We start from the raw sequence: 27,044 nt of genomic DNA, 5'->3' as shown, positions 1-27,044 counted from the left end.
TATTCTTAAGAAGTCTAGAAATGACTTCTTGAAGAATAATGAACAGGTAGGGGGAAATAGGATCCCTCTGGCGCAAACCACGACCTCCCTGAAAAAATCCTTAGGGATTCCATTCATCATAACAAAATACCATGGAGATGAGATACAAGCCCGAATTAAACCACAAACCTGAGTAGAAGATCCGAATGTGAGAAGGACCTCCAACAAGAAAGACCAATCAACCTAATCATATGCTTTCGCCATATCCACTTTGAGAATAATATTGACACCATGAGATTTCTTGTTAATTGAATGGACCATTTCCTGTGTAAGGGAAATATTTTCAAAAATGTTGCGTCCCAGAATTAAAGCACCTTACTCAAGAGAGATCATGCTAGGGAGAAGACCTGTCAACCGATTAACAAGAATTTTAAAACAAATTTTATAGAACACCGAACAGAGGCTATTCGGTCTGAACTTATCAAACCTAGTAGGCACATCAACATTCGGGAGTAAGACAATGAAAGAGGTCGAGTAGAAACGTGGCATCTGCTTAGAGAGGAAGAAATCTGAAATAGCTTCAAAGATATCCACTTTAACAATCTCCCAACAGCTCTTACAAAAACCTACACCAAAACCATATGGACCCAAAGAACTATTAGAAGGAATAGATGACAGAGCCACAAAGATTTCATCCATAGACCAAATACAATCAATACGACCATTATCTTCATCTAAAATAACAGGCAAGATAAGATAAGACAGATTCAGCAAAACACAAGGAGAATCCGCTTGAAGAAAACCAGAGAAATACTTTACCGCTCCCTGATGGATGGCTTCTGGCTACTCAAATAGGATCCCATCTGCAACTCTCATGCCAGATATGCGCTTGCGCCTCTTATTAGCTAAGCAAGCATGAAAAAAATTTTGAGTTTCTATTACCTTCCACATTCATTTTAACTTTGCCATCTGAGCCAAACGAATATCCTCCTTACGTCTCCACGAAGACAATTCCTGAGAGGTCAAGACTAACTCCGTGTCATCGTCTGCATTCCATTCATGTTGAAGCCGGCTTTCAAGCCTTTCCACCTGCTCCTCAAGATGGGCAATTTGAGAGGTCGTCCGACCAAAAACCCTCTTATTCCATTCTTAGAGAGCGACCTGAACCTGTTTTAATTTACTAGCAAGCTTCCATAAGCTCCTACCAGCCACAAGAACCATCCAAGCCCTTTGCACACAGTAAAAAAAATCCTGATGATCAACCCACATTTGCTGAAAACTAAACGGAGAGGGGCCAAAAGAGAAAGGGTATGCAATTAATTTAATGTGCATCGGGCAATGATCCGACATGGATTGAGGAAGATAAGAACAAATTGCATTAGAGAAACGGGACAGTAAAGTAGCATCTAGAAACACCCGATCAAGTTTCGCCCAACTCCTGGATAACCCCTGTTGGCCATTGCACCAGAAGGATTTGCTAACCTGAGTTTTCATATCAATCAAACCACCCTGATCAGTCAAGCTATTACATTCATCCATAGCAACCCGAGGCCTAGGACGACCTCCCCTCCTTTCAGAGTCAGATCGAATAATGTTAAAATCACCTGCAAATAACTAAGGCTCGACTCCAATACGATGCGAGCACAGGTCAACCCATAACTACTGCCTATCGCTCAGATTACATTTTGCATAAATGAAATGACATAAAAAAAACCCTGATTTTCGGCTTTAACATGAGCTGAACAAAATTGAAAGCTCATGCCAACAATTCGAACCACTACGACATTATTCCAGAATAACCAAACTTTCCCACCAACAGCTTCATTTGACGTACCATTCTCAAAATTCAAACACCTCCATCAAACTTTGAGCTTGATCAAAACTAGTAAATGGTTCCATTAAAACAACAATAACAGGTTTCAGAGACCCAATCAACTTCTTTAACAGACTTTAAAACATCCGAGTCGAGATCAGGTTCAGGATCTGAAACCGATATCCGTCTAACTCCGTATCATATTTATGGTGTAATATGATACAATTTGTATAGTTTTTAATTTTATGAAATTAATATTGTTGATCAATACGTTGGAATGTAAAGAACAAACGTTCGAACATGTCCTAACATTCGAACCAACGTTCGTACATAATACCACCTTGCTAATTCCAACAAAACGTTAGAACGTAAGTCAGTCCGTTCGAACGTTTCCACCCCTAATTGATCTAAATGTTCAAATGATTAGAATAGATACGTTTGAATGACAACCCAACATTCGAACCTTAAACATTTTACGTTTGAACGCTTCGTCGTTAACATCCGAATGCTACATTCAAATGTTGTTACGTTCAAACGTAAATATTAATTGTGTGAAACAAAAAAATGAACGTTTAATTTTTTTACGGTCGAATATTAATTGGTCTGGTTAACGTTTGAACGTTGGTTTTTACGTGCGAACGTTACTTTCTGTGATGGATTTTAACTGTCACAAAAAAACTTCACCTTTGAATGTTACACAATGTTTTTAATTTCGTACCGTACCGGCCGGTACGGCTGAAATTTTTCGTTTCGGCCGTCCGGCCGGTACAGGTACTAGATATATACCGTATCGGCCAAAATACCGGCCGTATCTGCCGGTACCGGCCGTTTCGGCCTAAATTTCGGCCTGTACCGGCCTATATTTCGGCCGGTACCGGCCGATATTTCGGCCTGTGTTTTTTTTTTTTTTTTTTCGTTTTTTCAAACTACAAGTTTATTTTTTGACCCCCAATTTTGGATTAGACTATTTATAATTTATATGTATGTATGTATTTATATATAATTTATTCATATATAAACTATTATTTTAGAATATAATTGTTATATATATTTATATATATAATTTATTCATATATCGACTATCCCGAACCGGTACACGAAACGGTACCGGTACCGAAATATTTCGTTCCAGTGTCTTGACCGGTACGCCATCCGGTACGGTATTCAAAACATTGATGTTACATCTCACGGAAGACTTCCAACCGTCACAAAAAAAAAAACTTTTTGTGATAGTTGAACAGTAAACCGTCACAAATTACTTTTTGTGATGCCTTTTAGGTGATGGTTGCGTCTGTCACAAAAGCCAAAATCTGTTGTAGTGATTATTGTTGTTCTCAATTCATTCTTTTGTAACTAATGAACTCATTAATAAACTTATTGACTAGTGTTAAATAAGCGACAGTCTATAATTAAAATTACGAACCTTGATGGATATAATATATATATGCACACTATTTAAAGAGTTATTGACCTCTCTTCACTCATATATATATATATATATTATAAGAAATAAATTTATATTTCTAAATACAAATCTTCATAATTTTTTAACAAAGATTATATATTTAATTGTGGGATGATCCAAAATATGCTTTCGCTTTCTTCTTGTAAAAAAATAAAAGAAAAAGAATTGATTATTAAAAAATGAATAATGCTAGTTATAGTTTTAGGGTGTGCAAGTCCTGCCGCGTACTCTCTTTGAAAAAAAGTGGTATCCACCATTAAAAAAATATTTTTTTTTCATGTGGATCTAGATTTATCGACGTTTTTTAAATGGAATCATGTGATAAACTTAAACACCCTAAGATTGTAAATACCATTTCTCTTAAAAAATACGTTAACTTATTTATTATTTTATAGCACATGGGGACCCGCTAGTGACGAAACCAGAAGTGTTTCAGAGGGGTGGCCAGCTTTTTTCACGTATGACATGTTTATTTCTTTTTGATAATAAACATTCATTTTCATTCAAGACTAACAATTACATACACTTATCAAACCAAATGGACCAAATGGCATGAGAAAGAAAGTCTTGAATACAATTCCACCATATCTCAATACTATCCACCCTCCAAGCATTACAGGCAAGTTGATGAGCTGCCCTTTTCCCTTCCCGATACACATGATTAAAAGAACAGCTTCCAAAACAACTTTTCAACCTTTGTACCTCTGCAAATAGGATCGCGAGAATAGAGTCCTCCATATTATTTACCTGTAGAGATTGCACTAGCAACAAACAATCACTTTCAACAATTATATTCGATATACCCATAGTGGAACACATTGGTGTCCACGGAAGACTGCCAATAGTTCTATAGTCTCTAGATCTTCCACTTCACATTCTATTTTACTAGTAGCCATCACCACATTTCCTGAAGCATCTCTAAGAATGACACCTACCTTCGCTTTTTGAAGATCCCCAAACATAGCCCCATCTGTGTTGATCTTGAGAATGCCATCTGGATGAGCCTTCCACCTTAGATGATTTTTGAGTTGTGCTTTTGACTTTACTAAAACTGCTTTGAATCTGTGTAGTAGATCCAATGCATGATTAGTCACTTGTTGAGGACTTAATCTGATTTTGTCAAATTCCATCTTATTTCTCCTGTACCAGAAACTCCATGCAAGACTGAAAAATAGGGCCAAAAAGTTTGAATCCTTTCCCTCCATAATCTACATAGCTAGATCCATAACATTTAAAAAAGTCACCTGAGTTAAAAATGGAAGTTGTTGTTTCCATAACTCTCTGAGCTGATTGCAAGAGAAAATAACATGAAGAGCATCCTCTACTAGATGCAAACAAATACTACATGGTGCTTCATTAATCACATGTTTTTTTAACAAATTATCCTTTGTTGGTAGACTCTCTGTACAGGCACACCATGCAAACACTTTGATTTTGTTAGGCACGTGCATCTTCCAAAAAGCTTTCCATAATCTATGTTGTCTACTCGTAGCGGACGATTCTGCTATACCATTCCCCTGTTGAGAACGAATAACTTTTAACAACTTTTAACTGAGAAAAGTCCACTCCTCTCATAATTCCATATCCATTTATTTGCTGTTTCTCCAGGGTAAATCATCGCTTTCATAATATCTACCACTATTCTTGGATTGAAAAGAGTTCTAAGCTTCAGAAGAATACATCACCCTGTTTCCTCATCTATTATAGCAAGCACAACCTCCCCTTTGTTCTTTACCTGCAAACTAGGTACCTGATCCAGGGATTTATGCTCTGGAACCCAATGTTCAGTCCACAAATGTGCTGCTTTCCCATCTCCAATCCTCCATCTGCATCCATCCCTTAACCATTTTTTAGCCTCCCAAATGCTCCTCCAAGTGAAGGAACGACAAAAGCCTAAACTGGCTTCCATAAAATTTGACTTGGAAAAATACTTAGCCTTAAGGAGATTATGAAGAACTGAGTTTTGATTCTGTAAGAGCCTCCAACCTTGCTTTTGCAAGAAGAGCAAGATTAAAGGTGCTAAGATCCTTGAAACCCATACCCCCTCGAGACTTACCATCACACATTTTTTTCCAACTAATTCAATGAATCCTCATTTCCTCCTTATTTTACCACCACCAAATTTTGGACATTAAACCCTCCAATTCTAAACAAAAACTAGTAGGTAACAAAAAGCAACTCATAGAATAAGTTGGAATGGATAAAGCTAGCCACAGCTTTTAGTAGAATCTCCTTACCCCCTTGGGATAACAGTTTTTCCTTCCAACTTTGTAACTTTTGCCATACCCTTTGCTTTTTTTAATGGAAGGCCCAAGATTTTGATCTACCTACTATTGGTGGCAACCCAAGATACTTCTCGTATTGCTGAGTTTCACTATTGCCCCATAACAAACGAATTTCCGCTCTAGCATCCACCGCCACATTGCTACTAAACACCATTGAAGTTTTCTCTTTATTAAACTTATGTCCGGATACACCCTCATAAATATCTAGCACAACCTAAACTCTTCTATTTTCCTCCAAGTCAGCCTTGCAAAAGATAACACTATCGTCAGCAAATAATAGATGATTTATGGTAGGAGCACCTCTACAGATTTTTATCCCTGAAATTTCCTTTCTTGCATATGCTACATTTAATAAAGAAGTGAGTCCTTTAGTACATAGGAGGAAAAGGTAAGGACATAATGAGTCCCCTTGTCTCAAACCCCTAGTAGGAAATTGGCCCTCTTGGTACTTCATTTACAAACACAGAAAAAGAAACATATTTTACACAAAACGTCACCAATGAAATAAACCCAGGGTGGAATCCCATCACTTGCATCACCTTTTTAATAAAGCTCCACTCGACCTTATCGTAGGCCTTACTCATATCCAATTTTAATGACATATACCCTTGTTTCCCCTTCTTCTTATGCTTTAAAAAATGCATCAATTCATAAGCTATAAGCACATTGTCTGTAATTAATCTGCCTGGTACAAAGGCACTTTGACTCTCTCCAATAACACTAGGCAAAATTGCTTTCAAACGATTGGAAATGACCTTTGCATTCAGTTTATAGGTCACATTACACAAACTTATGAGTCTATAATCAACAACTAAAGTAGGGTCTTTTTCTTTGGAATAAGAGTGACGTATGTATGATTCAGAGATTGAGGAAAAACACCTGTGTTTAGAGCCTGCAGCACTACTTCAGTAACAGATTTGCCCACCACATGCCAATATTTCTGGAACAATACTGGGGACATCCCATCCGGACCAGGGGCTTTTGATGCATTCATTACCGACAAGGCTATCAAGACTTCTGCTTCTGTGTAACCTTTACTCAGCTCTTCATTCATAGAAGACGTAACTCTTCCAGCCAAAGGTTCTAGAAAGTCAGTAGCCCCTCTAGGATTGGAGCTCTTGAATAGATTCTCAAAGTAATTTAAAATAACCCTATCCCTGCCCTCGCCAAACTACCATACCCCTTCATTATCCTTTAACTTAACCAACCCATTCTTTCTCCTCCTTTGAGAAGCCTTCATATGGAAATACTTAGAATGTTTATCGCCTTCTTTTAGCCATAAAACTTTTGATCGTTGCCTCCACATTACCTCTTCTATTTCCATCCTTTTTGCATTTCCTCTTGAGCCTGATTGTGATCTATTTGGAATTCCCCCATTGGATTAGTGACCTACAGCTGCTCCATATTATATCTAGCCATTTGTAACTGCTTTTGTACATTGGCAAAACAGTGGCTATTCCAACTATCCAGCTTTGTTCCACGATCCTTTATCAATTCCATTACATCCACCATACTAACTTCCTCCACCCTCCTCCTCCAATTTGTCTTAATAATATATTCACAAGCTGGCTCCCCTACCCACATTTCTTCAAACTTAAACTTCCTTCTTTATCGAGCATAACCCTTCTCTCCCTCAATAGTGACCCATATAGGAACATGTTCTGAGTAAGCCACCAATCCAAGTGTAATAGAAGATTTGGAAATTCCCCAAGTGCATATTCCCCAATACTTTATCCAACCTTTCACAAATGTGATGAGACCCTCCCCTCTTATTACTCCATGTATACTTGTTCCATTGAAACCCCATATCCCTTAATGCACAGTCATTAATCGCCTCCAAGAACGCATCAATTTGCCAATCGGGCCGTAGTCTTCCTCCCCACTTCTCATGGTGGTGCAAAATTTCATTAAAATCGCCTACAACCATCCAAGACTCTCCATTATTTCTATCGATTTTTCTGAGCAAATTCCACATTCTATACCTTTGACTAACTTTGGGAAAACCATAAATGCCAGTCAAGAAACAAGGACCTTTCTCAGGTTCATCTTCAATCAAAACATCAATATGACATTGGGAATAAGTGAGAATAGTCAAGTTTAAATTCTGCCCCCATAGTAAGGCAAGACCCCCCTCCCCCTTTCTACCACGACAATCAACCACCAAACAATTTGCAAGGCCTAATTTATACCTGCATACCTCGAATTCATGAGCCTTAAGGCGTGTCTCCTGTAAGAACAGGATCTTGGGAGCTTCCCTCTTTCACAAGATCGCAAAGGGTTCGAATGCCCAATGGGTTCCCAAGCCCACGGGCATTCCAGCTTAAGATTTTCATTGATTTTAATGGAGCTATACGATAGTCACCGCTGATCCAATATTTGCAGCCTGGTCTTCATCCATCGTAAAGGCATCATCTAACACCCATGTTTGACAATTCTTCCTTCACCATCCTCGCCTCTGAATAAGTCCTTTCTCTTTTTACAACTACTTAACCGTTGTGATTCTGCACTTGCAGAACTAAGAGGTCTCGAAAGAAATGACATCCGTTTCCATTTGCAACTTTTGTATCCATCTGGCCGTTCTTTCCCATCATGGTCCATATTAACGTCCTCATTAGAGCATCCTCGTTGGCTTGGTCAAAGTCCAATGATAGCTAAACTTTAGCCAATATGTGCCAAAAAACCACTACATGGATTAGGTATTGTTATAAAATTTTAGACTTCAACTACAGTGATTCTCCAAATTTATAGGTGAACAGTAGGTTAGCCAAACATTAAAATATTCAATTCTCACTCCTCTCATAAAATATGTAAGTATTTTTTGTAATTAAGAAATTTAGTTCGATTTACTATTATTAAATATAAAATGTGATAAAAATAAATTAATTAGTTAATATTAATTAGAATATTAATTATTAAGTTAATTATAATATAATTATTATTAATATTAATATTAATATTTAATATTAATTTAATATTTAATATTTAATAAATATTAATATTAATTTAATTAGAATATAATAATTATTATTATTAATATTTAATGTTAATTTAATATTTAATATTTAATAAATGTAATAAATATTAAATTAATTTAATTAGAATATAATTATTGTTAATATTAAATTGATAAAATTATAAAATGTGATATAAATAAACTAAATAAGAAATTATTAAATTAGTATTATTTTATTATTATATAGAGAATAAATAATTAATCTAATATAAAGATTAAATTTAAATAAAATAAATAAATATAAAAAAAATGATATTAATTAAATTTTAAAAGTAAATTCGATCAAACTAATCAAGATGCTCTGGCCTGTCACGAGAGATGGTTGAGGCCCATCCACTTGTGCAAAAGCAGCCTTTTTTGTCCCCGTAAACGAGACAACAATTCCCGCATAATCAAATTTTGGCCTTTTCTCCGTTTTCTCCGTAAACGAGACATGAGTTCGTTTGTTTTTAAAGATGAAATTAAAATTAAAAAATTAAATAAAATATTATTAAAATATATTTTTTAATATTATTTTTATTTTAAAATTTAAAAAAATTAAATTATTTATTTTATTTTATATTAAAAATTAAAAAAATTATAATAATAAAATGAGATAAATATTTTTTAAAATCAAACGAAGCCAAAAGTTGCCGCTTTTTCACTCTGCATTTGGCTTCCATATCCCGTGTTTTCCTGCACCAGTGTTCCCCCTCCAGGCTTTTGTCTTTTCTCCGCACATGGTTCCATTATCTTTTCCAATACAACTTGATTTTTTGTTTCTTGCGACTTGGATTCCTCGCGTTCGTTGACCTCCATCACGGCTTCTAACGTTTGCTGCACTGGACCGTCACTGTCAGCCGAACCACCAGAGCCAGCACGGGCTTCTAACGTTCACCGCTTCCACCACAACTCGGTCTGCCTCCACTAATCGTGCCGAACTATCGGAGGCCTCAGCACCCTCGTTTACCACCATCTCAGCCTCCATTGAGCCTGCGTTGGTAGTAAGGATGGTGATATACTTACTATCCTATTACTATCTATTTATTACTTAAGTGTATTTTAAATTTTTTTTTATTTGTTTATTACTTTTTAAACATACGTAATTATTAAGAAAAAATTGAAAAAAATATAAATTTATTAATACTCATTTCCTTAACCATTAAGTAAAATAAAAAATATTAAAAATTAAATACAAAAAAAGTAATAGATAGATAGTAGTAGAGTAGTAACCCTATCATTATTCGCCTACCAAGGGGCTCTACAAGCCACCCTCGTGTTCTTACTTCCCAGCAGTGAGTCATCGCAACCAACCCAAACACCAGAGCTGGTTTCCTTCAACCCAGCATTATTCGGTTCCGCAACTTCCACCACTACTGTGTCTGTTGTTCTCTCTTTCCCTTTAGGTCGTGCCGAATTGTCAGGGTCCGTTACACCCTTTTTAACCACCGTCTCAGCCTCTGCTGAACCCGCATTGTCTACCAAAGGGGCTCTACGTGCCATCCTTTGGATATCCTTGCTTTTCCATGATCGACCTTCTCTAAACCGATCACCATAACTAGTTGCCCTTAGCCAAGCACCATACGGGAGATCTCCTTCATCTTTCGCCGGTGTAACGTTCTTCCTCAATCTACACTCCTTATCTCCATGCCCCAAGCAGCTGCACCAGTAGTAGAAATTTGTGAGCCTCTCATAGGAGAATTTACACTTCTGCAAATGAAAATTATGACGTGGCAACCAAAATATTTTCTCTCGACTCTGTTTTGCGATTAGGGCAACGATGGACTCCGTCTCCTTCCTCACGGCTTCAGGGAGTAGGAAGAGCGGCCCTTTGAAGGGCACGAGACAGCAGACAACGGCGAATCCAAATCCCCGAGTGGGAGGACCACCGCAAAATGGATTTGGTAGGAATTTTATAGACGTGGTGATGAATCGGCCTCAAGTTCTACCCAAGGTGGAGATACCCTTTAGAGACACAAAATTTTCAGATGGGGAGATGTTTTTCATCTTCTTGTAAAGCAATTGACAGAATCATTCCGGTTCTCTGCTGAAGTTCCTGCGAAGGAGACCATCGCTCGATACAATTCGGGGCTTCATCAAATCCCACTGGGGACTACGTGTTGTGCCTGTTGTTGGTTAGCTGTGGAACCCTCAAAATGTGCTCGTCCGACTATTGAATGAAGACAATTTCATTGTAGCTATGGCTAGGGGAAAAGCTGAGATTGCAGGGGTATCCTATCGGGTGTCCCATTGGACACTGGAGTTCGTAGAAGAGGACTCCTCTTGAGTCCTAGTGTGGTTATCTCTTTCGGGGTTGCCCCTGAACTACTTTCACGAGTCCATGTTGAGGTCGATTGGTGGAGGATTTGGGCGTTTCTTGAAACAGGACAACACGACGGCGTGTGTGACACGGCTTGAGGCAGCACACATTTGTGTTGAGGTGGATATTTCCAAACCTGTGAAACGGGCCTTCTGGCTAGGAGTTCCAGGACATGCAAGTAGTCTTCATCAGGAGGTAATCTTTGAATCCCTCCCTCTGTTTTGTGGATTATGTCAAAAGCAGGGGCATGAGGAGGGCAGGTGTAGTAGGCGTAATCGATTCGATAAAAATGGAGTAGGGGTTGGCGTGATTGAAGGTGGGGGACATGAGAAAACTAGGGGCTAGTGGGAAAAAAAAAAAAAAAAAAAGGAAGCCTCAGCACCATAGGTGATGAATGTAAAGGAATTTTTTTTTAGCCAGTTGTCGAGCAGATATTTTGAACGGAATTAACCACCATCAGCGTGTAGTGGAAATGGCAGCATTAGAGATTTTCTATGTGGACTTAAAGGGCAAGGCTCTTACCAGTAGAAAATTTGAGGAGAAACTTGATGGTGGTGGATTGGTAGGTGCTGATCACCTTGCCTGGAGGGCGTGATACGATGGAGGGCAGTGGTCTTTTAAGTAAAAAAGTCTCGAAAAATTGGTATGAATTGACTGAAGAGATCTCAGATACTGAGCACTCGCTAGAAGTGGAGGTCGTGAAAGATACATCCTGCAGTTCATTGAAATTGGTGGATGAGGCGTTGGAATTTGAGTTGGCAATGATGGGAGTTGAAGAGGGAGGCACTGACAAGTGGTGTTCCTTGTTTGAGGGTGAACTCGAAGAAGGGGTGGACACTGTTTTTGCAAGCAAGTGTTTTGACTCGGATTCAGAGTTGAATATTCATTTGAAAAAATTACGGGGTGTGAATAAGACGGGGAAGTTGGGAGTCCTGCAGAGGAGGATTCGATCCAAAAAATTTCTTTAGTTTATCTATGCAGATACTTATATGGAATATTCGAGGTATTTGCTCGTCGAAGTGTAGACTTCGGCGACTCATGAGTAGGAGTAGGCCACTGGTGGTGGCTTTATTAGAGCCTTTTCTTTCTGTCAATAAATGTCGACGATGGGCTAGGTGGTTAAACTTGCCAAATTTTGCGAATAATGCTGTAGTAGGGGGCAAAGTGTGGCTGTTTTGGGATGCTAGTCTAAACTTTGATTTCATTTCCATGTCTAACCAAGTTTTGTCTGGATGGTTCGCTAGAGGTAGTGTGCGAGTCTTGGTGTCTATAATTTATGCTAGTTGTTTTAAGAGGAAGCGTAAGGAGTTGTGGGAGCACATGTGTGCTCTCGATGCGGGTGGTTGGCCGTGTTTTGTTAGGAGTGATTTTAATATTGTCCGTTATGATGAAGAAAAAGTGGGAGGTTTGTTGAGTTCGGCTCGAGCAATAGAGGAATTCAACACTTGTATTCATGATTGTGGATTTTGTTAGGGCCGGGGCCATTTTTTACAAATATAGAATTATGAAAAAATAGGAGATATTTTGAATTTTAAAAAACGTTTTTTGTTGGGGTCCTACACATAATGTCGTAGATCCATAATATATACTAGAATTTTTTTTTTCATTAGTCATTATTCACCATTTCATACTACACACTCTATAAAAAACATCCTTACACTTTATAAAAATACCTATACACCTTATGACAAAGCTATATATATGAAGTGTGTATATAAATAGTAATTGATATATAGCATTTCTCTGCATACTACTAATTGGAATCGCTTTAATTAAAAATCGATTTGGGACCGGAGTGCATGCGATATCAAATATCATGGAAGACATTAGAGTTTACGCGCGCCTTCAAACCATGAATCATGCATGGACATGACTTTTGTAAACACCACCGTCTATGCATCACCCGACTAAATATGAACCATTGGTCCAAAAATATCATCAACAAATTAATATCATTATCAAAATGTACCACAGGTCTAAAAATGACATTGACATTAATGTAAAGACTAAATATAGATAAAAATTATTATTAAAAATATTTATTTTATATACATAGTATGATATTATCTAAATCACACATCTATTCAAATAAATATTAAAAATAATTAATTAAAAATAACTATACAATAAATATAAAATATACACTATTATAATTACTTTTCTTGAATATGACCCTAATGTAAATATCACTAAAAATTCTGTACGTACCAGCTTTCCTTTCTCCATCAACCCATGTGGAGTCATATCAACCTCTACTTTCTAGTTTCTTTTCTTTTCTGAATTCCATGGTACTTGTTCTGCGATCGTTTCACCTTTATCAGTGTGCAGGATGGATGACAGACGGAGAGAGAGGCCAACACATGACATATATATATATATATATATATATATATATATATATATATCAAAAAATCTACTCAACCTCTTACTATTTACACAACTTTCACACTCCACATTATTTTTAATTTTTATTATTTTTTTCTTTTATTAAATATTTATTATATGAATAATGAATAAAAAATTTGAAATAATTTAAAAAGAATAAACTCAAAAAAAATTTTAAAAAATATATTAAAAATTTAAAAAAGTGTGGAGTGTGGAGTGTGGTGGAGGTTGTATAGCAAAGCTCTATATATATACACACGGGTTACGTGCAACGCACGTATGCCCCTTGTATGTAGCATTCAGTCAGGGAAAAAAAATAAATTTATATAGAAATAAAATCTTTTTATAAAAATATATAATAATAAAAATTTATTAATTAAATAAAAATTCTTTAAAAATAGATTCTGAACAACACTTAATTAAAAATACTATTATTTATATAAATAGGCCAATATATAAAATTATCATTCAATTGACAAGTTCACGAGAGTTGCATATTTAAAACCACCAAGCTTATAAGCATAATTTTTTACATAAATATTATCAAGTTTATAAGCAAAATAATAATAATAATAATAATGCATGTTGAAATTACAATCAAATATAATTGTCCAATATATGGATGGTAGCATGCGTATAATGTCGTCCGGTATGTAATAACTAAAAGTCGACGAATCCAAATTTATTTATTCAATAAAAGAGTCGGATAAAAATAAGATTAGTGAGTCGTGTAGTATAGGTCAGATTAAATATAAACCGATTGACTCTGTAAATGGCGATCTATAAGGCATGATAGAAATGATAGAAACGTAAATAAGATAGAGATCAAGTAATAATGCAATATGAAATAAATAATTTGGTTTCACTCAGCAATTACGTGCATGCTAGCTAGCTAGCAGCATGATTTGATCGTCACCACATGATATACATAATTATATGCTAGCTAGCTAGCTTTTTCTAATTTAATTTGGACACTTCTCCATAAATATATACATGATAACATAGTTAGCGTTATTCCTAACAAGACATACTATTCACTGGCTATAATTTAAAATAAAAAAGAGTGACTCTATAGTCACCCCTGCTTTGTTGAAGGCTCTCGCTAGTGTATTTCATGTGTTTTTTTTTTTTTTTTTTTTTTCTTTTTTTCACATGCATTTTTTTAACATTTTTCAATATTTTTTTTAAATAGACAACATCATTAAAAAATATTTCTTTAATTACCAAATAAAAACAAATATAAAAAAAATTCAGAGGGAGGCTGCAGGAAGACTAACATTTTCCAAAAACAATTGTACATGCCTAGTATATATATACGTAAAAGCTTATGTGACTATGTCATACTGCATGCACGCCAACCCATCTAAAAAAGTGAGGGTCATTTTTTGTCAATACACTAAAAGAGTTCAAAACCTTTAGAAGATGAGAAAATATATTTGCAATTGTGAATTGTGCAACTGTCACGTAATAGTTTTGAAAAAAATGAATAAAATATGAGACCCACATGAAAAAACATAATTTTTTAATAGTAGACTCCACTTTTTTTCAAAGCTATTACGCGACGTATGTTTACACATTTCACGATTGTATATAGAATTACTCTTAGAAGATACTACACGGCAAAAGATTTTTAATGTCAATTTTTGTAATTATAGTAAGCTATTTATGTACTTTTTTGCAAAACTGAATGCCTAAAAGGGTACAATTGTAATAATAGTCAATTGCATAAGAGTATATGCAGAATAAAAAATGTCGAAAAAAAATACTATTTGTTACTGTTAATATTACTTTTCATATATGTGCTCCCTATCCCCTGACTGGATGGAAATGTACTGATAAGATCATTTTTGAAATGATATGTATGTGCTTTAATAATTGTAATTGGTATCCCCTTCGTCTATAAAAAGGAAAACTTTGCTTGTGAAGAAGGCATCACATGTTTTTATGATTCATTTCCTTCCGAATACCTTATTCTCCTCCCTCCCTTCATACTAAATTAGGCCATTTCTCTATGGATCTTCACCTTCTTCATGCTTCGGTACTCCCTACTACCAGTTTCAGTATTGGAGTACTTGCCCCATCTAAAATGCCCATGATCACCTACCATCTTGTAAGATCCAGAACTAGTGGCAGTGTCCCTCGTGCTTTCAAATATTGCAGGGCCACGAGCAGCGAGAAGATCTCAAGCCATTCCGATATTAATGCTGTTAGGCGATCAGCTAATTACCATCCTCCCATTTGGCACGATGATTATATCCAGTCTCTGAGAAGTGAATATGTGGTACATTTTTGTGTTTGCAGTGTTTTAATTTACTTATGTCTCACTCAAATATACGTACTGACAAACTCGAATTAATAGGGGGAATCATGCACTAGACGAATTGAGAAGTTGAGGGGAGAAGTGAGGACGATGCTTCACAAAGTGGTTGACCCTTCACAACAACTTGAACTGATTGATATCATACAAAGGCTTGGAATATCTTATCACTTTGAGAGTGATATTAGGACAATACTAGAATTTAGTATATACAATATTAATTATCAAGGCCGTGGCTATATGTGCAAGAAAGATAATTTATACGCCACTGCTCTTGCATTTAGACTATTGAGACAACATGGATATAGCATCCCACAAGGTAATAAGCAACTTACTGCAGCTAGCCAGTATATGCTTTGAAACAACTAAAATTACATGCACTTTTACTCATCAGCTGATGACTTCTTGTGATCTTTGTCCATCATGCAGAGATTTTCAATCGCTTCAAGAATAATGAGTTAGGATGTTTCGAGCAAAGTCTTTGTGATGACATCAAGGGAATTCTATGCTTGTATGAAGCCTCATTCCTTTTAATAGAAGGTGAAAGTGTCTTGGAAGAAGCAAGAGATTTTGCAACAAAAACACTCAAGGAGTTCATCATGAAACTAAACACGGATCAAAATCTTTCTGCTATGGTTAGCCATGCCTTGGAGCTTCCACTGCATTGGAGGATACAAAGGTTGGAAGCAATGTGGTTCATTGATGTATATAGGAGTAGAGAAGATATGAACCCTATGTTGCTTGAGTTTGCAGAATTGGATTTCAACATGGTACAAGCAGTCCACCAAGAAGATCTGAAACAAATGTCTAGGTAACTAAGAACTCGTTGATTAACCTCATTTTGTAGATCATAGCCTTCTTGATTCGCAAGGCATTAGTGACAATGCATTGCTATGATTGTAAAAATGATACATTTTTCTTTGGTTCATATAAATTAGGTGGTGGAGTAACACAAGCTTTGGAGAAAATTTGAGCTTTGCAAGGGATAGGTTGATGGAAAATTTCCTATGGACAGTGGGAATATTATTTCAGCCTGGGTTTGGATATAATAGGAGAATGTTAACAAAAGTCGGTTCACTAATAACAGCAATAGATGATGTCTACGATGTATATGGCACTTTGGATGAACTTGAGCTCTTCACGGATGCAGTTGAGAGGTTTGTATTAATGGAAATATCACACCTTTGATGTTTCATATACGTACGTACATACATACATATATATGTATATGTATGGCTTACAATTGAAGTAAAGACTTAGGTGTAATTTTTGTGGTTGCAGATGGGATGTCAATGCAATAGAACAACTTCCTTATTACATGCAAATATGTTTCCTTTGTCTTCATAATTCTGTTAATGAAATGGCTTTTGACACTCTCAAGGAGAAAGGGTTGAACAGCATTCGATACCTTAAAAAAGCGGTGAGACCTTGATTACTAAATTAATAATATTTTTTCTCTAACATTTATTTTTTTCTAAGTATTATATATACTTCCTCTAGTTCATTGCTCTACTATGAATATTTCAGTGGGCAGATTTATGTAAAACTTATTTGTTGGAGGCGAAGTGGTATTACAGCGGATATACACCAAGCTTTCAAGAATATATTGAAAATGCATGGATTTCAGTATCAGGACCAGTTATGTGGGTGCATGTTTATTTTGCTATCACAAATCCGATAACAAAGGAAGCCTTGGGTTGCTTGGAGGAGTATTCGAAATTAATCCATTGCTCATCAATGATTTTACGACTTGCTGATGATCTTGGAACATCTAAGGTACGTACTATGTAAACCATGCTATCATAAAAGTCTCGTCAAGAATTTTTAGACTACTTGACATGAACATTGGTTAACATCTTATATAAATATACATATACATATATATATATATATATACATACACACACAAACATTTATGTCCATGTTATTGAACTCAGGCTGAGTTAGAGAGAGGTGATGCTCCTAAATCCATCCAATGCTATATGAATGATACTGGTGCCAGTGAACAAGATGCTCGTGAGTACATAAGATCTTTGATTGGTACAATGTGGAAAAAGTTAAATGAAGAACGCACAACCAATATTAGTTCTGATCCCTTTTCGGAAAAATTTGTTGAGAATGCAATGAACCTTGCAAGGATGTCTCAATGCATGTACCAGCACGGAGATGGGCATGGTGTTGAATACCGTGAAACTAAAGACCGCGTGTTAGCATTACTTATTCATCCCATTTCCGTACACAAATGAAGTCTAGTGCTGAACCCAAATGTTCTTGTTTGGATCCGAAGAAATAAACAATATATATATATATATTATATATTAATGCATGAGACAATTAATTACCGAGATTCATATTATATATAATATGATGTACAAGACGAACTGATCTCTCTCATGTAATGATGGCCCCATTATTAATGCATTTACTAGCAGATTTTATTTATTAAACAGTAACTCGCTATTTTCTAATCAGATTTTATTTATTAAATTTAGCACGACATAATACATTATTAACTCAATTTTGATCCCTCCAAAATAAAAACGTTATGGTTAAGATCGGCACTGTTGAAAAAATCGCATTATCTTACGTACGAGCGGACAAATAAAAAACAAACGAAGAATTAAAGTAGGCACAAAGGTCGAGGAGGGGGCCTGTGTTGAAAAAAGAAGTAAGATTCGTACGAGGAATTAAAATTGCGCCTACTAAAAACAAAAAAACAAAGTCTACTTGTCGTTTTTAAAATACTTTCATCAAGTCTTCACACTTAACACGTAAAACCTGCTGTTTTCGTCTCTCGATCTATGCTAAAAAGATATATATATAAATATATACATATATATATATATAACTCTCGTACAAATAAAAAACAAACGAAGAATTAAAGTAGGCACAAAAGATGATATGATCAGATCAATTTTTTTTCCGCTCTCTGGAAAGATGAGTTTTCTCTCCTCTTGTTGTTTCCATCTTCATGACCTTCCTCTAACCTAACCGTCAGCCAATCTATACCTTTTCCACTAGGTCCCGCTTCTTATCTAACCGTCTGTCCCGTTCCATCTACTATTTTTCCTTTTAGTCAATCTTTTCAACCACTTTCATCATTCTCACCAACCATCTTCCCAAAATGTCAAAAGAGAATCAAGGTATCGATCAGCTTATAGAACAAACTAAAGCACTGACTTGGGAAGACATCATCCTGGTCCCAGCAACGGAAAAAGCTGCTCAGATTTCAAACCATGCGCTTATAGGTAAGCTGGTATCCACAAAAGTTCTTAATAAGCACATCTTTTATACCACAATCCGAGCAGTTTGGAGTTTTGCACCTGGCCTGAATATTGAAGATCTGGGTTTAAATACTTTTCTTTTCACCTTCTCTTCAAGCATGGAGAAAAATAGGATATTTCATCAGCGCCCATGGAATTTTAAAGGTTATCATTTGGTCCTAAAAGAGTGGCCTCCAGGACTTAGTATTCAAGAAATTGACCTATCTTATTCAGCCTTTTGGATTCATATTTGTGGTCTTCCTCTAGAAATGATGACAATTGAGAATGCGATCCAAATAGGTAAAGTCTTGGGAAATCTGATTGAGATTGACTATGCTTATCTTCCGGAAAACAGTGTCAAACCTTTCATGCGAATTAGAGTGGAGATAAATACTGAGAAACCTCTGTATGAAGGCTTTAATTTACCCAGAATTAATAAGAAGCCAGCAAAAATTTGTTTCAAATATGAAAGGCTTTCGGAATTTTGTTATGGATGTGGTCGGCTGGGTCATCTTCAGCAATCCTGTCCTATTTACACTAGTTCTTCTGATGATCCATGTTATGGTAATTGGATGCGTGCGGAATCTGTTGATACTCGTCGTATCCCTGTCAGCCTTGTAAAACCGGAAGTTTCTCTCTATAATCAACTCCAGCCTAATTTCTTGCTCGAGAAACCGGTGCCTGAACCAGCATTTTCTAAAGAGGTACAAGACAGCTTAGCCCCTACAAAAAATATTCCACCCGTTAATCATTTGGGAAAAGGCAAAGCAGTTATTATCAACACTGAAAGTGGAGAAAAAAAGGAATTCTGTATCAAGAATCTTTTTTCCAGCAGCTCCTCAGAATTCTCGATCAACAAAGAAGACGACACTGTTCACAATCCTGTTCATCATATTTATTGTTCAGCCAGAAAGGAACCAGTGGAAGACTTTTCAGCAACACGTGGCGCCCTTCAAAGTCTTCAGCCGTCATTCTTGTCAGCTCCACTTATGGCAGGCAATTATTCGGTTTCCTCTCAATGCTCAGGTGACATCAGCATTCCCTTATCTCAATCCTGTATACTAACCGATATCGCCTGTCCGCGGATCCCAATCTCGTCCAATCCGAATCCATCATCAATTTATCTCGACCCGCCAAACTCATCCCAGCCAAAACCCGAGTCTAACCCTTCTATTCTCAATCAAGTCTTAGCCCAACTTAAAGCAACCCAAAGCCCAATCATTTCAGAGCTTCCGAAGATTCTGGTTAGTCCAACAGGCCGAGGCATAGCCTTTAATACTTTCCAACTTAATCCCAGCCCTTCAACGTTCCTCACCCAATTTCCTTCATCCCAACCCGACCTTACCCAAACCCTAGAGCAGAATATATTGAACTCAGCTTTCACCATGCCACTTTCGCCTCCAGCTTCTTCCAGTGAATCAACAAGAAAGAGGAAACTCATCAACCCAGTGAAACAAAACACACAATTCCCAAACAAAAAAATTCTCTTATCTTCTACCATCACAATTGCTGATCGTGAGCCGGCCATTAAAGATCATGAAGGAACTCAAGACACAGTTCCAGAATTCAGAACAGCACCTCACATCCCTCTGAAGAGCTCTCCACTCAGAAAAACAAAAGTGGACCGCAGACAGCGTAGGAACAAAAAGATTTCTTCATCAACACATTATGCACCATCTCAGAAGCAAGATTTGACAGTCTCGGGTAATACAGTTCAGACTCAAACCATGAACCTTTTTCCTATTAATCCAACGACTGGTGTGGCAGGGTCTTCACTGCCACCGAAATTTCCATGAGACTGCTTGCTTGGAATTGCAGGGGTATTGCCCGATCCACTGCAATTAGATCTCTTAGGGCAAAAATCAGGACCTATAATCCTGATGTTGTTTTCCTTTCTGAAACTTTATTATCCCCATGTGAAAATACTCGTATTGTTAATATGCTTGGATTCTCGTTTTTTGTTCACTCCCCACCGACAAGGAAATGGGGAGGCCTTTTGCTTCTGTATCGCCCTGGTATCGATATAGAACTTGTGAATATCTGTACTAATATGATATCTGTTTTGGTCTACTCGGATCCTGCTCATGTGCCTTGGCTTTTAAATCTTGTTTATTGTCCTGCCGCTTTTAATCAAAAACAATGGTTCTGGGATACGCTCAGTCAAACCACTGATTCCTTTTTAGGGCCTTCTCTTGCAATTGGTGACTTCAATTCTATTCTTTCTCAATCTGAAAAATTTGGTGGTAAAAGCTTTGCTCAATCTTCCACTTTAAAAGGCCTTCCTCTTTTCATGCATAGATTTGGGTTTGTGGATATTGGGTTTAATGGTCCTAAATATACCTGGTCAAACAAGAGGGCTGGTTTCAATCTCATCAAAGAACGTCTTGATAGAGGGATTGCCAATTTAGAGTGGATTGAGTTGTTTCCCAATGCATACATCACAACTCTCACTCGTGATTCCTCTGATCATGCTCCAATTTTGTTGGACACTTCAAACAATCACAAATCCAACAAATCCTTCAAATTTGAGGAATTTTGGCTTAGAGACCCTTCTATTTTCAGTACTATAAAAAAAGCCTGGTCTCAATGTTATATTGGCACTCCTTCCTTTATTTTATCAAAGAAGCTAAAGAATACCAAAAAAGCCCTTCGGGATTGGAATTTCAAAAATTTTGGTCACATTCAAACTCAAATAAAAAATATTTCTGGTATTCTTTCCTCTTTACAAGGTCAAGATCTTCCTCATTCCCCCTTGTCTTTGGAAACGGATCTTCAAACAAATCTTCATGAGCTCCTCATTAGGGAAGAAATTCTTTGGCGACAAAAATCCAGAGTGACTTGGCTTACCACTACGGATTTAAATACCAAATTTTTCCATGCATCTACTGTGATTAGACGTAGAAGGAATACTATTGACTGTTTGAAGACGGGAAGAAATCAATGGACCACTGACCCGTCTATCATCTCAACAACCATTCAAGACCATTTCCAAAAAATTTTCACCACTTCCAATCCTTCTCCGTCAGTCAACATGGATCATCTTTTTCAAAGGAAAATTACTGATGTTGAAAATGAATATCTTTGCCACATCCCTACTGATGAAGAAATTTTCCTTGTTGTAAAAGCTCTTCCCTCCTCAAAAGCCCCAGGTCCCGATGGATTTACAGGACTCTTCTATAAAAAATTCTGGGAAATTATCAAATCTGATGTCCTGGCCACTGTAAAAAATTTCTTCATTCAAGGCAATCTCTTAAAGGAACTCAATCACACAAATTTAGTTCTGATCCCCAAGGTTGAAAATCCAAATGATATCAATCAATTTAGACCTATTAGCTTATCTAATGTTTGCTATAAAATTATAGCAAAACTTTTAGCCAATAGGTTTAAATCTATTTTGCCTAGTATTATCTCTCCTTTTCAATCTGCTTTCCTGCCAAATCGACTCATTCAAGAAAATACAATTTTGGCTCAAGAAATTTTCCATCTTATGAAAAAAAGGAGAACCAGAACTCGCTCTGTGGCTATCAAAATTGACATGGCAAAAGCTTTTGACTCAATGGAATGGTCATTCCTTTTGGATATTCTTCATCATCTTGGATTTCATCAAAAGTGGATTCATTGGATTAAAGAATGCATCTCTACTGTCTCTTATTCTATCATCATTAACGGAATTCCACAAGGTTTTTTTCAACCTTCTAGAGGCCTAAGACAGGGAGACCCACTTTCTCCCTTCTTATTCATTCTTGGCACTGAAGTTCTTTCGAGACTTATTATCCTTAAAGAAAATAGTGGCTGCCTTAAAGGTATAAAAATGTCTAGAGATGGACCCTTAATATCCCATCTGCTTTTCGCTGATGATCTTTTTCTTTTTGGAACATCAAACTCCCAAACTGTTCAAGCCTTTGCAGATTGTATTTCCACTTATAATTCTTGGTCTGGTCAAAACATCAATCATAGGAAATCCTCTCTTCATTTCAGTGCTAATAGTGGTCCCGACTTTATCACTGATGTTAAAAGCCACTTTGATTTTAGAATTTCACCTCCAAACACCAAATACTTGGGGTTACCCCTTGTAAATGGTGCTGAAAAAAAACAGTTCCTCAATGACCTTATTGAAAAAATCAATACTAAACTCCAAGGTTGGAAGACAAAAACTCTTTCTCAGGCGTCTAAAACTGTTCTCATTAGATCAGTGGCAAGTTCTCTTCCTTCATATGTTATGGCCACTTGCCTTTTATCTAAAAATATGGCCAGCAAAATTGATTCTCAACTAAGGAGGTTCTGGTGGGGTTTTGAAGAAAACCAAAAAAAGAAATTCATCCCTAAATCCTGGAATTCCATTTGTATACCAAAATCCATGGGCGGACTGGGATTAAAACAATCTTTCATGTTCAATTCTGCCCTTATTTCTAAGCTTGCCTGGATTTTCATAAATGGAACCTCCAGTCTTTGGAAAGAAGTTCTTTCTAAGAAATATCTGAGATCAAACTCTTTTTTTGAGATAGCCCCCAAATCAACAGACTCAAGATTTTGGCGAAGTCTTCTTCTTCAAAGAGACTTCCTAAAATCTAGCTCTTGTTACCAAATCAACAATGGAACCTCCATCAGAGTGTGGGCTGATCCTTGGATCCCCTCCCTTCCAAGCAAGAGTCCTCAAATTCACCCTCATAACACTCTTGAAAATCATTCTCTGACTGTATCGGAACTCATCTTAGAAGAGCCAAGGCGTTGGAACATCCTTCTCCTAAATACTCTCTTTTCTGAAAATACTAGCAGAGAAATCCAAAAAATTCCCTTAGCCAATCACAATTTCCATCATATCCCTGACAAGATCATCTGGATCCATCATGCCTCTGGAAAATTCTCAGTTAAATCTGCGTATGCAGCCTTGGTTAATCAGACTAATCTCCTTTCTAACAGCTCTCAGTCCATCAATTGGAAATCTCTCTGGAAAATGCAGATTCAAGATCGATTAAAACTTTTCCTTTGGAAAATCAGTCATGACATCCTCCCCACAAAAGTCAAGATTAACAATGTCATTCCACTTGATGAAGATCAAATTTGTTGCCCTCTCTGTAAAACTGAACCTGAGAACATTTCCCATCTGTTTCTTAATTGCTCTTTCTCTAGAATAATGTGGAGACATTCTAAATGGCCAATTGACTCATCCATGTTTGCAAATCATCCAATTTCTAACTGGATTAGTACAATTATTAATCCAGTGTCCAGCCTAAAAATTCCCGCAGATGAGGAACATGAATTCCAGATTTTTGCCTCTGTAGCAATGGATCAACTTTGGTTCACAAGGAATAAGTTAGAACATGAAAAGGTCTTTCCTTCAGTTTCAGAATACATGGATACTGTTCTTAAAATCTCTCAACAACATTTAAGAGCATGGTCAGAAAGAAAACAACAAACTGAGGAAAATGAAGAAAGACAAGCAGCAGATTATCATCTCATCAATTTTGATGTCGCCACAAGAAATGAAGGTTCTATTCTTGCTGCACTCTGTTGGGCAGAAAATGGTGAGCTGCTCTTTGCATTAACTGATAAAATAAGCAAGGTTAGTTCAAATGTTGGAGAAGCATCAGCAGCTTTAATGGCTGTTAAGGAAGCAGAAAAGTTGCAGTTGGAAAAAATAATCTTAGAAGGAGATTCCAAAGTCACTATTCAAGCAATCTCCAATGCATCAGAAACACAAGATTGGATCATGAGCCCTCTTATCAATGACATCAGGCACAAACTCGAGTCATTCAAAGATTGGAAGGCCAGAAAAATTCATCGATCCCAAAATCGATGTGCGCATAATCTAGCGCAATGGGCAGCAGAAGTGCAAGCCTTTGGAAATATCCCCCTAATCAAAATTCCTCCATCATTGTTACAATTTCACAGTGGGAAGGATCCTCCTAAATAGTTTGTATTTTATAATTTCCTGTTTTCTTAAGACTATTATGTATGTTTCCCTTTTCGGTTAATGAAGACTTGCTTTTAAAAAAAAAAAAAAAAAAAAAAGTAGGCACAAAGGTCGAGGAGGGGGCCCGTGTTGAAAAAAAAAGTAAGATTCGTACGAGGAATTAAAATTGGGCCTATTAAAAACAAAAAAACAAAGTCTACTTGTCGTTTTTAAGATACTTTCATCAAGTCTTCACACTTACACTACAAGAAATGAGGTTTTTTTACGATGATTTTATGTTTATTAAAAATAAAATTGCTGCAAAAACGTTTTAATTGTGAAGATTTCTACATCGTCACAATATTTTTTCATCAAATTTATAAAATGATCTTTTCCAACAATTTTTAATTTTTTGAGACGTAAAAGTTCGCTGCAAATACTAAATTAATCTTTTGCAACGCTTTTTACTTTTTACAACAGAAGTATTCACTGTAAAAAGTTAAAATTTATTTGCAGCAAATTATTATTCGACGGAATTGTGAAAATTACTTTTTGCAGTGATTTTTTAACTTTAATAATCGCTGGAAATAAAAATAAAAAAAAAAAAGATGTTTTTTCGCTTTATTCCGACGATATTAAATCGCCGGAAAAAGTAATATTCAAAATCAAAAGTTACCAGAACCCGCAGACTCCTTCATTTTTCCCTCCCGCCCGATATTTCCCTCTCTCATTTCCCCTCTGTTTCGCAGGAAACCCCCCTCCCCCCGACGGCTCTCTTCCTTTTCGCTCTCTCTCTCTCTCTCTCTCTCTCTCTCTCTCTCTCTCTCTCTCTCTCTCTCTCTCTCTCTCTCTCTCTCTCTCTCTCTCTCTCTCTCTCTCTCTCTCGATGTCCGCATCTTTCCCTCTCTATGTTTCTCTCTCTAAAGTCTCTGTGTGAGTACACAACGCCGACGGGCTGGAGTTGTTCTGCTCTGCGAGCTCTACGCCTCCTCGGTCCTGCTCCACCACCACAACCACCATGCTCTTCGTCCTCGTCGATAGGTCATCTCTCCTCCACCGGCTCTCTCTCTCTCTCATCTCTCTATTTTGTGCTGCAAGGGTGCATAATAAACAAGAGTATTGTGTCTTTGATGTCTGCGTTGGTGGCTTAGAGTTGTGAGGTGCTTTGTGATGGAGGTAATTCTTTAATGGATTTGGGTTATGAACATGAAGTTAGGATTTTGTTTCAATTTTTTTGTGAATGATGTTGGTGTTATACTGGCAGCTCTAGGGTTTTGTTTCATGTCCTGCTTCGACCCTCCCGGATACGGGGTGTTACATCTTTATCTTCTATATGCACATGATCTAAACCTTTTCTAATTCATAACTCATGGTCTACATGCTGGTTTTAGCATATATCCAAAAAAGCATGATTATATTGGATGATTTAGGTATTTCTCAATATAGCCTTATTTGCCTAAAAAGGGAAAAAAAATCATTTGATAATATCTTTCATTAGTGTAATTGACAAGGTTGTTAGGCACACCTATGTTCATGGTAATTGACATTATGGCCATAATAAATAATCATAGTTGGGCTCATTCAATGCTATGCAGAAAATCCAAGAGGTAGCTGCCACATATACCAAGGGCAATGTTGCAGCATATGCTTTTGGTGAATCTCTCTCTCCCTCTGCTTTCCATATGTAAGTGCAAAGGTTTATAATGAAATCTTCTTGCAATTTAGGTCTTTGCAACTTGAGTTTGTTGTAGTTCTGATACGGTTTGACAAACCTGCTCTGCTGCTGAATGGTTAAAGATGACTCCTACCTAGTGAAAATAATTTAAGTTTGGTTAGAAGCACTCGTAGCTTGAGGTCCTCATCTAATTTTAAAATTTTTTAATGGTGTTGCAGTTGATTTGTGTCTGTGCATGCTTGTGTGTGTGTGTGTGTGAGAGAGAGAGAGAGAGAGAGAAAGCAGCAGCAATCGGTAAATTGCTGTGTCAGCGAAGGTGTTCCAGCCACATCACTAAGGTGTAAATTTAAATAATGAACTTTTATGTCCAGATACTTGAATCTGATTTGCAGTATTGAAGTTAAGTATTTGGTATAATCTGTGATAATTTCTGATAAGCCGTATGATGGTTCTATTTATCTGCAGCAGAGTTCATAGTTGATTGTGTACAACTGGATCACAGTACTTAAATTCCTTACAATCAGTCATAAAAAAGTTTTCATTATTGTTCAGTGCTGAGATCATTTTCTATTTTTGCTCGATACATAATGTGTTTTCCACTATACATTCTTGACCTCTATTCTCCTTTTGATTCTTTAATGAACAACTCAACTCAAC

The 27,044-nt window shown here is 36.7% G+C and overlaps 1 protein-coding gene across 1 annotated transcript; it reads left to right on the top strand.

The window, feature by feature from the left end:
• Positions 1 to 15,170: 15,170 nt before the first annotated feature.
• LOC108997184 (myrcene synthase, chloroplastic-like) lies at positions 15,171 to 18,002 on the top strand. Its single transcript, XM_018973338.2, has 7 exons — positions 15,171 to 15,520; positions 15,599 to 15,875; positions 15,986 to 16,367; positions 16,495 to 16,713; positions 16,838 to 16,976; positions 17,084 to 17,332; positions 17,494 to 18,002. Exons 1-7 carry the CDS (start codon positions 15,251 to 15,253, stop codon positions 17,800 to 17,802), a joined length of 1,845 nt encoding a protein of 614 aa, XP_018828883.2. The 5' UTR covers positions 15,171 to 15,250; the 3' UTR covers positions 17,803 to 18,002.
• The last annotated feature ends 9,042 nt before the right edge of the window (positions 18,003 to 27,044 follow it).

This window comes from Juglans regia, chromosome 13 (assembly GCF_001411555.2).
Source record: "Juglans regia cultivar Chandler chromosome 13, Walnut 2.0, whole genome shotgun sequence".
NCBI lineage: Eukaryota > Viridiplantae > Streptophyta > Magnoliopsida > Fagales > Juglandaceae > Juglans > Juglans regia.
Note: the sequence above shows the minus strand (reverse complement) of the source record. Positions and strands in the feature narration are given on the sequence as shown.

Bases quoted from the DNA above. Each gene is read 5' to 3' on its own strand.
- LOC108997184 (XM_018973338.2), top strand. From the start codon at position 15,251: ATGGATCTTCACCTTCTTCATGCTTCGGTACTCCCTACTACCAGTTTC. The intron at 15,876-15,985 runs GTAATAAGCAAC...TCCATCATGCAG, and splicing joins TGGATATAGCATCCCACAAG to AGATTTTCAATCGCTTCAAG. The intron at 16,714-16,837 runs GTTTGTATTAAT...TTGTGGTTGCAG, and splicing joins TTCACGGATGCAGTTGAGAG to ATGGGATGTCAATGCAATAG.